The 12,010-nt window shown below is 38.4% G+C and overlaps 2 protein-coding genes and 1 non-coding gene across 3 annotated transcripts in view; all 3 read right to left on the bottom strand.

The window, feature by feature from the left end:
* The window catches only part of LOC113684431 (uncharacterized), a 177,738-nt gene that overhangs the window by 57,985 nt on the left and 107,743 nt on the right, over positions 1-12,010 (bottom strand). The window lies entirely within an intron of this gene.
* Trnat-ggu (transfer RNA threonine (anticodon GGU)) lies at positions 3,324-3,396 on the bottom strand. The gene has a single exon. It is a non-coding gene; the product is annotated as a tRNA-Thr (tRNA).
* Positions 3,583-5,469, bottom strand: LOC149038213 (uncharacterized; the record flags this gene model as incomplete). Its single annotated transcript, XM_089188365.1, has 1 exon — positions 3,583-5,469. A coding segment is annotated over one exon (1,887 nt), but the record flags the coding sequence as incomplete, so codon positions are not given.

The following is a 12,010-nucleotide window of genomic DNA, read 5'->3' as shown; positions in this document are numbered from 1 at the left end:
CTCAGGAAAAAGGCCTACAACAAGGCAAAGAGCTGGCTACAACGGCCTGCTTTCAATCAAACGAATTTGATCAATTTTAGTCCGTTTTATCAAACACTCATCAGTTTGTTTTAGAGAACGACGACAGGGACAAATTGTCCATGTAATCTAAACAAGGAAATAGCGAAGCAGAGTTTACTTTAACTGAAGTTTCCATTGCTGTGACTTTTAATGTAGGTGACATGGAATTTGTTGTTTTCATTAGGAAAATATTTACGCCAATAAATTAGGGAAACACTAGAAGTAAGCCATGTAGTCCTTAATGGGAATTATTTTGGTGAAAATGTTTATGAATAAATGTAAATCTAGGCCGTGGTTAAAAAGGTTCAGGGCTTCAGGATAAAACTTGCATTTTTTTGAAAATTTCCTGTTCAAATTTTTTCATGGCTTTAAATTTACTTTAGTATAATTTGGAGATGTCTGATGATATCTTTCTTAGATTTAAGAATTTATACTTAGGTATTCAGAGCACGCTTTGTAATTAGAACCCGTTATGTGGTCAAAAGTTTAAGGTATACTGTATCACAGCTGTTTTAAAAGAAAGTTTTGTAAAATGAATGTTAATTATTGACAGATTTTCATAACTACCATTGGTATATGCCAGTATAAAATGTAATAGTTAACCTTGCACATGGTTGAATATGATGTAACGTAGGATTTTAAAAACAAGCTGGGACAATTTCGACTAAACATTCTTTTTATATTGTCAGTGTATTTGGTGTGAATTGTTTTGATGCTATTTGTATTTAAAGTTGAAGCTATTTGTTCATTTACCTAAGTTTTTATTCATTGACTCATTAACTCCCAAGTTGTGAAGAAAAATTCTCCCAACTGATAAGAATGTGTTTCTTTGTTGCTTCATTCTGAGAACTCGATGAAACATAACGTTTCTAGTGAAAAATAATCCGCTAGTTTAGATTTTCTCTAATTCTTATTGACACCATGTTTGTCGGTGCATTAATTTTGTGAGGAGAATTTAAGTTATGATCAATCTTGGGAATAAATGGGTTCATTTTAGTGTCTCCGTTTAGCGCTTACTATACTTAATGCCTTGAGCAATTTAATGCAGTTTGTATTGTACTTTTTTTAACTTTTTTGTATAAGAGAAATAGAGAGTGTATAAAATACAAAAACTGCGTTTGTTTTCATTGTCTGTCTCCTATTCTAAGGATTCGCGTGAGATGCAGGGAGAACAGATCCTACGGGGACTTCAATGCTTGTTTTGACCCGCGCGCGCCAAGTTGATAATCTTTGCAGCTGACAGTGTACTGACATTCCATGTTTCAAGCCCCCACCCACTTAACAAACGCTCGTCTACTCTTCGATTGTGTCTCTTTCACTGTCTACCTCTCCATATTGTCACACGATTTTGAATGCCGACAGCCGTGTTCATACTGTTACTGTGTGCACCCTTTTTACCTTTTTACACCTTTTCACATTTGTGCATCTCTTTTTTCTCCTTCCTTTTGTTCCTTCCCTTTTTTTCATTGTCATTTTCCTTTATTCCCATTTTTACGCGCACTTCTTTCATGGCCCTCAACTTTATTCTTCTACGCGCTTCATTAGACGCGACTATCTCCTTGTCTGTTTCAGTTTTCATTCGTCTCAATCCTCGCGCAACGTCAGGTCTCTTACAACTCATATACCTCCTTACTTCCCCAGAGTAGTTGTTATTATGCTTATTTTGTTCACTTTAGGATGGTGTCCTCTTAGCATCATGTCCAGTAAAATCTTAGTTTTCCTTTCGACTCATTCCCAGTCCACAGGGGGTCTCAATTTTAAGTCTCACTTGCCAGTGTTTGCTCTCCTCGGTCCTCTCATCACAGTAGCAGCTATAAAACGAAAGAGCTCCCTCCAAGTCTCTGCGACATAATCGATGCATTTTGTGGGAAACGAGTCCTTCAATGTCCAAATTTAGGCCTCACGGAACAGCGTATGCACGTGAGCTAAGGAAAATTTCAGACATGCGCAGAATAGGCCCTTTCCTATGTTTACTTCTCTCCTCAACACTCCTAAAACTTTTACCGTTGAATATCTTGTCTTAACACGAAGTCTCAGGTAGTTTAACGCATAAACCGGGAAGACTGCGACGAAGTTGAAGATTCTACCGTTTTATTTTTTTCCTTTTCATCGACTAAGTGGTAGAAATTCTAATTTTTCGTACTGTTTTGTCGTTCATTGCGCGTGGTGTTTATTATTTGGAATTTCGAAACGGACAAGTTTAGGAGTGGGCATCGTGTTTTCAAGGCAAACTGAGTTTTGGAGTCCATCGTTGTTCGTTTGAAAGTTATTCACATTTTTTTGACGCGCGCTCAAGATACCATGGAGGAGTGAAATATATCGACTGATGTAATGTACTCAGAGCAGCTCGAAATTACAGCAAGCGCACAATGCACGAGGTAAGAATATAAATTAGTTATCTTGACCCCTATCTTGGGGTGTGTTGGTGATAAAGGGTCAATTAGCCTACTTTCAATATCGCCCACTCGAGATCGAGAGTGAACTCCGGTTTTATCGTCAACAGGAACCAAGAACAATTTATCAATCACTTCTCGGGTACTCGTTGGTACTTACTACGGATTACGGAGATGATGTTTGACTGGTATCGATTGTCAAATTAATGCTCATTTCCTTTGGGCACTTTGAATGTAGAGGATTGAGCAATACACTGATTCTTTTTCGACCACACTGCATATTCAAGAATTAGTATAGGTCCAGGTAAAGTTTGGTTGTTGAACTGGTCATTACAAGTCAGGTATATGTAAGAAAAATTCCATTGATGTAGATATATTTAATTGTAGAAGAAAAACGTTTAAAGGGGAGAGAGGATTAATTACGGGTCAGAATGGTATTACTTATCTTTTACACAGAATAAGGAAAGACAGGATAATAAACTTGGCACATTTTTAACAGATCCAGTGTTCCACTCTAATTTATTACAGTAACTGTTAATCATTGTACACTAACTATGTGCAACATAACATTGGCTGCATCACTTTGATTTGCCCTTCCTGTGCAAAATATTATGCCTATTGAACAAGAGTACTTATACACGAGTCATGTTCTTATCACATTAAAAGTTACATACTGCTAGTGATATGTTAAGTTGTACATGTGCAACAGTATAATGATATAATCTACATGTAGTTAAGTATTACATTTATTATGTTCTTAAACTTCTGAAATTTAGTGACAGCAATTCAGTGTTTGAAGTGAATGAAAGTGATCCTCGCAGTAATTTGCACTACTTAGGCAGTAGTGAAAATAAGGCCTGAAAAAAATTCAGGCCTGTACGGGATTTGAACCCATGACCTCTGCAATACCGGTGCAGCGCTCTACCAACTGAGCTAACAAGCCAACTGGGAGCTGGTCATGAAGTTGGTTCTAAATAAACCGGTGAAGTGATTGAATAAATGGTTAAGAATATATGAAAGTCATATATTTGAACTGCGGATAAAGAAGTGAATGAAAGTGATCCTCGCAGTAATTTGCACTACTTAGGCAGTAGTGAAAATAAGAATCCCGTACAGGCCTGAAATTTTTTCAGGCCTTATTTTTTGATAACTCTGATATGTTTTCATTAAGATACAGTTGAGAGAGGTTGAACTGTCTTTCAGCAAGAACATTGTTAACTGGAAGACTGAAAATGTGCTTGGCATAGAACTCAAACAGGTTTGGAGTGGCTTCTTTACTTATGAGTGAGCTGTGTGGTGATGAAGCAATTTCTTTGATCTCACTGAGCAATTGTGGTTCCATCAATTTCCAAAGAGTGGCCCATTTAATCAATCCAACTCTATCCTTAGACACCAATGTTAGAATGTTCTGTCCATGTACATGAAAGAAATTGTTCACTGACTTTTCTTGTTGATTTTCAGATCTGACTGGAATTTCAAGAAGCTTTAAAACTGAATGCCAGAAAGGACTTTGGTATCTCTGATCAGCTCCCATTCCAAACAACTTGGGAAAAGTTAACGACTCTGCTCCATGATCTTTGATTACTTTAATTGCTTCTTGTAACATTGGCCTCTGCACTTGTTTGTGAAAATGGTTGATAGCTGCTGGGTCCTTCAATGACGTCTTCACCTGTTGTGATGTTAAAGGAAAATATTCTGCAGGAGACATCAACATTTTACTTAAAGTTTCATGGTGCTTCAGAACAGTTGCTGGCCATAACTTTGCTAGGTAACCACTGGAGAATCCAAGTTCTGCATCACTAGCTTGGGATGTATTCAGAGATGGGATGATAAACTTATCGAGGAATTCAAACAAAAACTTGATTTCAACTTGAATCATAGGACTGGAGCTCAGCTTAATGACATCTTGCCAAATAGTATGGTGGCTATCTGATTTTGGCAATCTTTCAAGGAGACACTCAGCGAGCTGTAAACAAGCTTTTCCATACTTGAGATACCACTGGAGAGTTTCATGATAATATGTCCACCTTGTGTCTATGAATGTCTGGGGAAGGGGTGGCTCTTTACTTAGAATACCAAGAGAAACATACATAACTTTGTATTGGCTTGGATGCTCATGATGGAGCCAAGATATTTTATAGAGTAATTGTAAAACATGGGGGTTGCTCATGTCACCCTTAGCCCCAAACCCAGCCTGGCACATTCTTCTCAGCATAATGTTTAGTACGTGTGGGTAGCATCCCACAAAAAACATCTCTTTTCCAAAAATTCTGGCATTGTTAGCTAAAAGACCGTTTACTTTTCCCTTTTGGGTAGAGGCATTGTCCCCAACCAACCCTGAAACATTGGTAATATCATATTCATTTTTTACAACGTGGTAATCTACATCAGACTGGTGTTTTCCAGACCCACTTGCTGTTAGGCTGTTTGCAAGGACATAAGCTTGTGGCTTGCTCTCTAAGGGACACCAGGTATGAACACCCACTACATGCCTCTCCTCTCCTCCTTTGTGGGAGTCATCACTCCAGAGATGAAAATCATACTTGGAATTTGAAAAGCGCTTGCGTAAAATTAGTTTGTCGGCTTCACCTAGGAGAACATTCCAGTCAGAAAGTGTAGTTGGGGAGACAATGAAGTTTGTTGGGGGGCTACAATTGAACAAAATATTGAAAATCAGATGTAATGCTACAGGTGTCTTTTGATATGATAACAAAGATGCATGTTGCATGTATCTGACACAAGCCATAAACATCAAGGTCCTTTGGTTGTGTCCATTGTGACCATGGGCAAATGTCTCCACAAGGGAATACCCCTTTTTGGCAATTTCACTGTTGCCCTGTAATTTCTGTTTTAGCTTTGAGGAAGCAGATCTTGTCCCCCTTAGCTTGTGTCTGACTTGTTTTTCCTTTTTTTCAGTAGACGTCAGATTTTTTTGACACTTTTTAAGTTGAGTTTGAAGCCTCAACACGTCCTTTTTCAATTGGATGTTCCTTCCTTTTACAAATACTGAAATTATGAAAAGGTGACACAATAAAAATTAGTTATATGTAACTGATTTCACATGATAAAGTATTGAAACAGAATACAAAGTAAAAATGTCCTGCCAGAAATCTTATCGACCAGGTATATTTAGAATGTTTAGTTTAAATTTGGCAAAAACATTGTTATCACAATTGCAAGGTTGAATAATTGAAACTATTGTGTTTCCACGGTGGTCTGTACGCAGATAATTTTGTTCATCAGACATAGTTTGAAGCTACACTGGTTTGCAGATTTAATGAATGTAAGCGAAGAAGTTACAATTCATAGACCCAACGTTTCGACACTCCTGTCTAGTGCCTTCATCAGGGGTGATCTAAACGCTGCAACAAGAGGTCCTTTTATATGATCACTAATTAGCGGCCTTTTTTCTGACGAGGTGTAAATAGGCGTCAGGAAGCAGACCGCCATCGTCACGATTTAAAGGAGCGTGGGCGGAGTTAATTTGCCAAGCCTCCAAACAAAGGCGCTGGTGGTAACGCCGATTAGTAGTGATAATTTTAGAATTATCCCACCCAATTGTACGGTTGGTTAGGCAAGTATGCTCCGATAAAGCTGAATTTTCCTTTTTGCAAAGAAAAACCGCTTTTTGGTGCTCTTTTCACCGTGTACCAAACTGGCGTTTGGTCTGTCCGATGTATTCGTTATCACAGTCATTGCAAGGAATAGAATAAATGGCGTCGGTTCGTTGTTCTTTCGTGATAGGATCCTTAGGTTTGGCGAAAATATGCCCCAAAGTCTGAAAAGGTTTTTGAGCAACTTTAACGTTGTGGCTATTCAAAATTCTCTTGATGGGTTCAGTAACACCCTGTATGTAAGGAATAACAGCAAAACCAGTTGCTGGTTCCCTTTCATCAAGAGCGTTACTATTTGTAACTGGTTTTTGGCAGTTACGGAGAAAAGTTTTTGTATAGCCATTTGCCTTTAGGACATTGGAAACATATTTCCTCTCCTCAGCCTTCGAATCGAGTGATGATGGTAGACAATCAGCCCTCCTAAGTAAAGTTTTGGCTACAGACTTTTTATGGCAAATAGGATGGTGAGAATCGAAAGCGAGGTATTTGTCGGTGTGGGTGGGTTTACGGTAGACACTTGTCTCTAAATTACATTGAACCCCTCTAGACACATTTAAATCAAGAAAGGGCAAATGTCTATCCTTTTCACGTTCAAGGGTGAATTGGATCGACGGCTCTACTGAATTCAAATGCGACAAGAGGCGCTCCGCTTCATTTCCGGATACCGCAGAAATAACATCATCGACATATCGTTTCCAGAAAAAGGGTTTAACCGGTGAAGTGGCTAAGGCCCTTTGTTCCACGTCTTCCATTACCATGTTAGCAATGACAGCAGAAACAGGCGAACCCATAGCTGTACCAAAAACTTGTTGATAGTATGTGCCGTTATATGTAAATTGCGTGGTTTTGAGGCAAAAAGACAGCAGATGAATAATATCCTCCACAGGCAAAGAAGTTCTTTGTCCTAGGGAAGCATCTTCTCTGAGTCTTTCCTCCGCAACCTTAACGGCAAGATCAACTGGGATTTTAGTGAAGAGCGAAACAACGTCGAAAGATACTAATTCTTCACAAGCGTCAAGAGTTTTATCTCTTATGAAATCCGTAAATTCGCAGGAATTTTTGACAGTGTAATCAGTATTCCCAACAACAGGCGACAAAATTCTTTTCTTTGCAAAAAGGAAAATTCAGCTTTATCGGAGCATACTTGCCTAACCAACCGTACAATTGGGTGGGATAATTCTAAAATTATCACTACTAATCGGCGTTACCACCAGCGCCTTTGTTTGGAGGCTTGGCAAATTAACTCCGCCCACGCTCCTTTAAATCGTGACGATGGCGGTCTGCTTCCTGACGCCTATTTACACCTCGTCAGAAAAAAGGCCGCTAATTAGTGATCATATAAAAGGACCTCTTGTTGCAGCGTTTAGATCACCCCTGATGAAGGCACTAGACAGGAGTGTAGAAACGTTGGGTCTATAAATTGTAACTTCTTCGGTTACATTCATTAAATCTGCAAACCAGTGTAGCTTCAAACTATGTCTGATTGTCCACCTGGTTGCCGTGTGAACTTTAATAAATTTTGTTCATGTTGATAAAAACTTCTAACACAAGCCTCAAAACTTCACTCGTAAAACTCTCGATACTGTGTTACACTCAAAGATACGCGTCCTTATGATCTGCTGACCGAAAAACTTCTCTGTACATTTCTTTTCTTAGGTACGAACCTTTAGAGGGAATCTAGTCCGCAGTTTAATTTTTTCGCTTTTGAGTGCGTGTACTACCTCCCTTACGTTAATCGCCGCTCCAAATAGTTAAGCAAGAAAAAGCCTGAAAATACTGACCATGCAGCCATATCGACTACTTTGTCTTTATTTTCGAGTTTTTTTTTTTTGCTTCTGTTCGGTGGGAGTATTATCGGTTTCTGATTAAAATCCTCTTAAAATAGTGTCATTAGCGATCGCGTAAGTTAAAACCGCCAAGAATTCAGAATGGGAATGAAAATCATTCACCGTAGTTCGTGGCTCAGGCAATCTACAGTATTATTCTTAGACATTTGCAAGTCTGCATTTCCATTCCCTCCTGAAATAATATCACTTACCTATACTGCTTCGTAAGGTTTTGACTGTTCCTTTTAGATTGGCGTTTTCAGACCTCAAACTCTTGCACTCTCTCTTGAGTCGATCGATTTTTTCTTCACTTAAAAAGTTGCAAACTTGCACCGCAACTCTTTTTTTTTCAACTTTTTCAAAATAATCTTCATGTTTTCTCAGCTTCTTTTTGGCTGGTGGCTGATTTTTACCAGAAAACTGGCTGCCGTAAGGTCTTTTACGAGCCATCAGGAGTTCTCGTCAGCGAGTCGGCCGGCAATTAATTAACACAAATCTGCAACTTTGATGTAAACAACCCTCGGCATGAGCCCGCGTTCCTTTTATCAGGCAGTGTTACAAAGTAATGTAATCTACGCATGTCTGAGATTTCAGGGGGTTACGGTTTCCATGGGTAGGGTATCTTTCCGTGAGGCCTAAAATTAAGGCTTCTTCTATCTTATCTTAATTTCCCACGCACGAGATTACTGTGTGATGGACGTCCTCCCCTGGGTTGGGTTGGGTGGGTTTGTAACTTCCGAGGGCCACAAGTTTATTAGCTATGCTATTATGTGTTACCCTCGTAAAATAAAGTCTTTATTATTATTATTATTATTATTATCATCTGACTGAGAATGGATCAAACTCTCGCCCAGGGTCCACCTACGTCAGGAGTCCAAGTTGGCAGCTGGCCAATCCACAGACTTCTCCGAGTCGGTTGCCGTCATCTTGGATGTAGACGCAGAGAGGACCTTGAAAAAGTGTTTTGACAAGACAATAATCAAGAAAGGTTAAGTGATTGTAATGCTTCCTAAGAGGTAGTCGATAACAGCCCGAGAGATTCATTAGGAGCAAACACGTTCCGTCGATTATTGGACTACATGTCTCCTTACGTTGTAGAACAAACTCCTCGAATACGTACGCCTATATGCCCCTCTCCTCCTCCCCTAAATAGCACTATACATCCGTTTATTGCAACTTTTAAAATTATACAGCACAATACAACATTATACCCCTGAGTAGCACTGTAAATCCGTAAAATGAAGTAACTGTGCAGCGCATCACAACAATATGAACCCCTAAATAGTACTATGCTTCCCTCTACTGAATTGTTTTCACCATACAATGCTCTATAAACTATTGCTCCAATTTGGCACGAAAATAATTGTGGATATTTCTCCGCGGACATTACTTATTCCAAGATGCCAAAACTGTGAGCTTCAAGGGACAATGTCCAAGGACAAATATCCGAACATATTTTCGTGCAAAATAGAGGCTATTGTGATTTTTATCCTTCAATTATTTTGCAACGCTCGTGAAAGAATCTTTATGAACAGCTCACTGAATTGAATTAAATTTGAAACGAAGACTTAACGAGGTAGACGTAAGGTTTGCGAATTGGGGAATATCGCTTGCGTGATATTCTCGGATATCACCCAGTATTAGCTGGGGGATATTTAGTCACTTGCTGCGTTTACACCAATTGCGCGCGAGCAAAAATATTTGATGGATCATAAAAAGCAACAAGTACCCCTAGATGGCACTATACTTCCCTCTTCCACAATTCACATCACAATACAGCGCTATAAAACAACATGTACCCTTAAATAGTACTATACTTCTTTCTTCTGCAGTTTACATCACTATACAGCGCTAGACAACAATATGTACCCCTAGATACCATTATACTTCCCTCTTTTGCACTCTACATCACAATACAGCGCTATAAAACAACATGTACCCTTAAATAGTACTATACTTCTCTCTTCTGCAGTTTACATCACTATACAGCGCTATACAACAATATCTACCCCTAGATAGCATTAGACTTCTCGCTACTGCAGTTTACATCACTATACAGCGCTATACAACAATATCTACCCCTAGATAGCATCATACCTCTCGCTACTACAGTTAACATTACTATACAGCTCTATACAACAATATTTACCCCTAAGTAACCTTGATCGGCATAACAAAATACATACATCGAAATTTTCCATGCTTTGTGTCTTTCTCCAAGGTTCATTAAATACTCGATGAAAACCTTTGCGTCGTTCAAAGAAAACGCAGCATTTTCCAGTGCAGTCGTGACTCGTTTGACGTGAAGACACAGAGATGGCGAGTTGATTAAGGCTTTAAATTTCAAACTCTTAAAGGCGGGAAATATTTTTGAAACAAAATCATTCACGAACATCACTATTAATTCTGAATAATGTAAATTCGATTTACGTTTACTTTAGATAATAAATTTTACTCCCATTTTTCCAATCATACAAAGAAATCAATACACTAAGCAATACCTTCAACAAGACACAGTTACACAGTTGTAAATCTCCATTCTCATCCTCAGTAGAACTTTGCTATCACAAAGGTGGAATAATCACGGAAGAATAACCGCGCTTAAGACCTTCCTATATACCAAGGAATTCGTGCCACTGGATTCGACATGTGCCAGTAACCTACTTTCACATTTAACGTGACGTTCAGCTAAGATCAGCAAATTATTTCTTTTTTTCTTCATTTTAAACGATTCCAATCCTAATAGTGGTATCATATTTGCATAAGAAAGCTAATGTCAACTCGAGACTCTGCATTAATTTTTTTTTGACGAAATGAAACACAACAAACCAGAGATACCACGTACTTAAAACACTAACCGTTTAAATATTTTCTTCCACATGACGCTCTTAACGGGCTCAACGAGCTGCCAAAATTCTCTTCAAATCCGTTTTCGTTCGTGTGATAGCTTGACTTCTATTTCGATTTGACAGTTCAGTTCGAAAGTTTGACTGTTAAACCTTAAATGAAGATTAGTAGACACCAGCTGAATAGATTTATGAATTTGCTTATCGGCGAATGAACGCATTGAAATCAAAATTGATTTTCTTTAAGCTCAGCTCACTGAACTACAAGTCTGCTGTCAGATGATTAACGTGGACGCTATTTTAGTCCCTTAAATTTCTCATTTCTCAATACGTCAGCAATTGAAATTATATTCATGAAACAGGGACGCATTTTGTGCCACAAATCTTGGCAATGACTGGTGTAAGCTGCAAAGGTACAACGGACGATTACTGGTCATTCTGATTTTTCGGTCATTGCTAACGTAGTACTTATGGTCATAAGCATGATCCTAAGCAGACCCTTGCAAAAGTTTCACCAAAACTGCAGAGACCTGGAGATTTTCGCTTAAACACACAACATTGGAGTAATGTCAAGGTAAGAAAAAAAAAAATTTTGATTTTAATGAAGCCTTTTGAATTTTCTGAAACACACTTGTAAGTGCAATGACAGCTGAATGTTCCTAATAAAGACGAAATAACCTAAGCTTTGCTCTCTAAAATAATGACTTCATATGTAGAAAGCAATCATATGATTTGAGTGATCAGTTCCGTAATGTTTACCCTGAAACGGCATTTAAAAAATTGAAAACCATTTCTAGCTTCCGCACAGAACTCATGTTGTGCTTCTTGTGTTGTTTCGCTGCTCGTCTGTCTTCGTCCTTTAAAATGATAAGTTTGTTTGGGACATTAGGATTAGTTTTTTTTAGGCCCAGCTATGACTGCCCTATTTACCGGACCAGGTAGAATTTGGCATTAGCTGATCTTTTTTTTATTTTTTTCTCAGTTTAACACAGAGAACTCTTACACAATAAACTTTCAGCACCTTTGCTCTCTCAAAGTTCAAAGCCCTCTTACTTCATAACTTTTTCATTCAGTACGATGGTGTTGTAGTCTTCACGGCTTACTGTTATGAAAAATTCCTAAACTACACAGCATTGAATCGTTGTTGTTAAGTGCTTCTTAATAATTGTGTGCTGAATATAATACGCGCCTATCAAAACAACATGTCCATTTACTATGAAGCGAAACTAACGACGTACATCTAAAAAGTTCTGCTTTGATTCTTTTTTAAC

This window comes from Pocillopora damicornis, chromosome 11 (genome assembly GCF_964200805.1).
Source record: "Pocillopora damicornis chromosome 11, jaPocDami1.2, whole genome shotgun sequence".
NCBI lineage: Eukaryota > Metazoa > Cnidaria > Anthozoa > Scleractinia > Pocilloporidae > Pocillopora > Pocillopora damicornis.
This window is presented reverse-complemented; position numbering and strand designations above follow the sequence as displayed.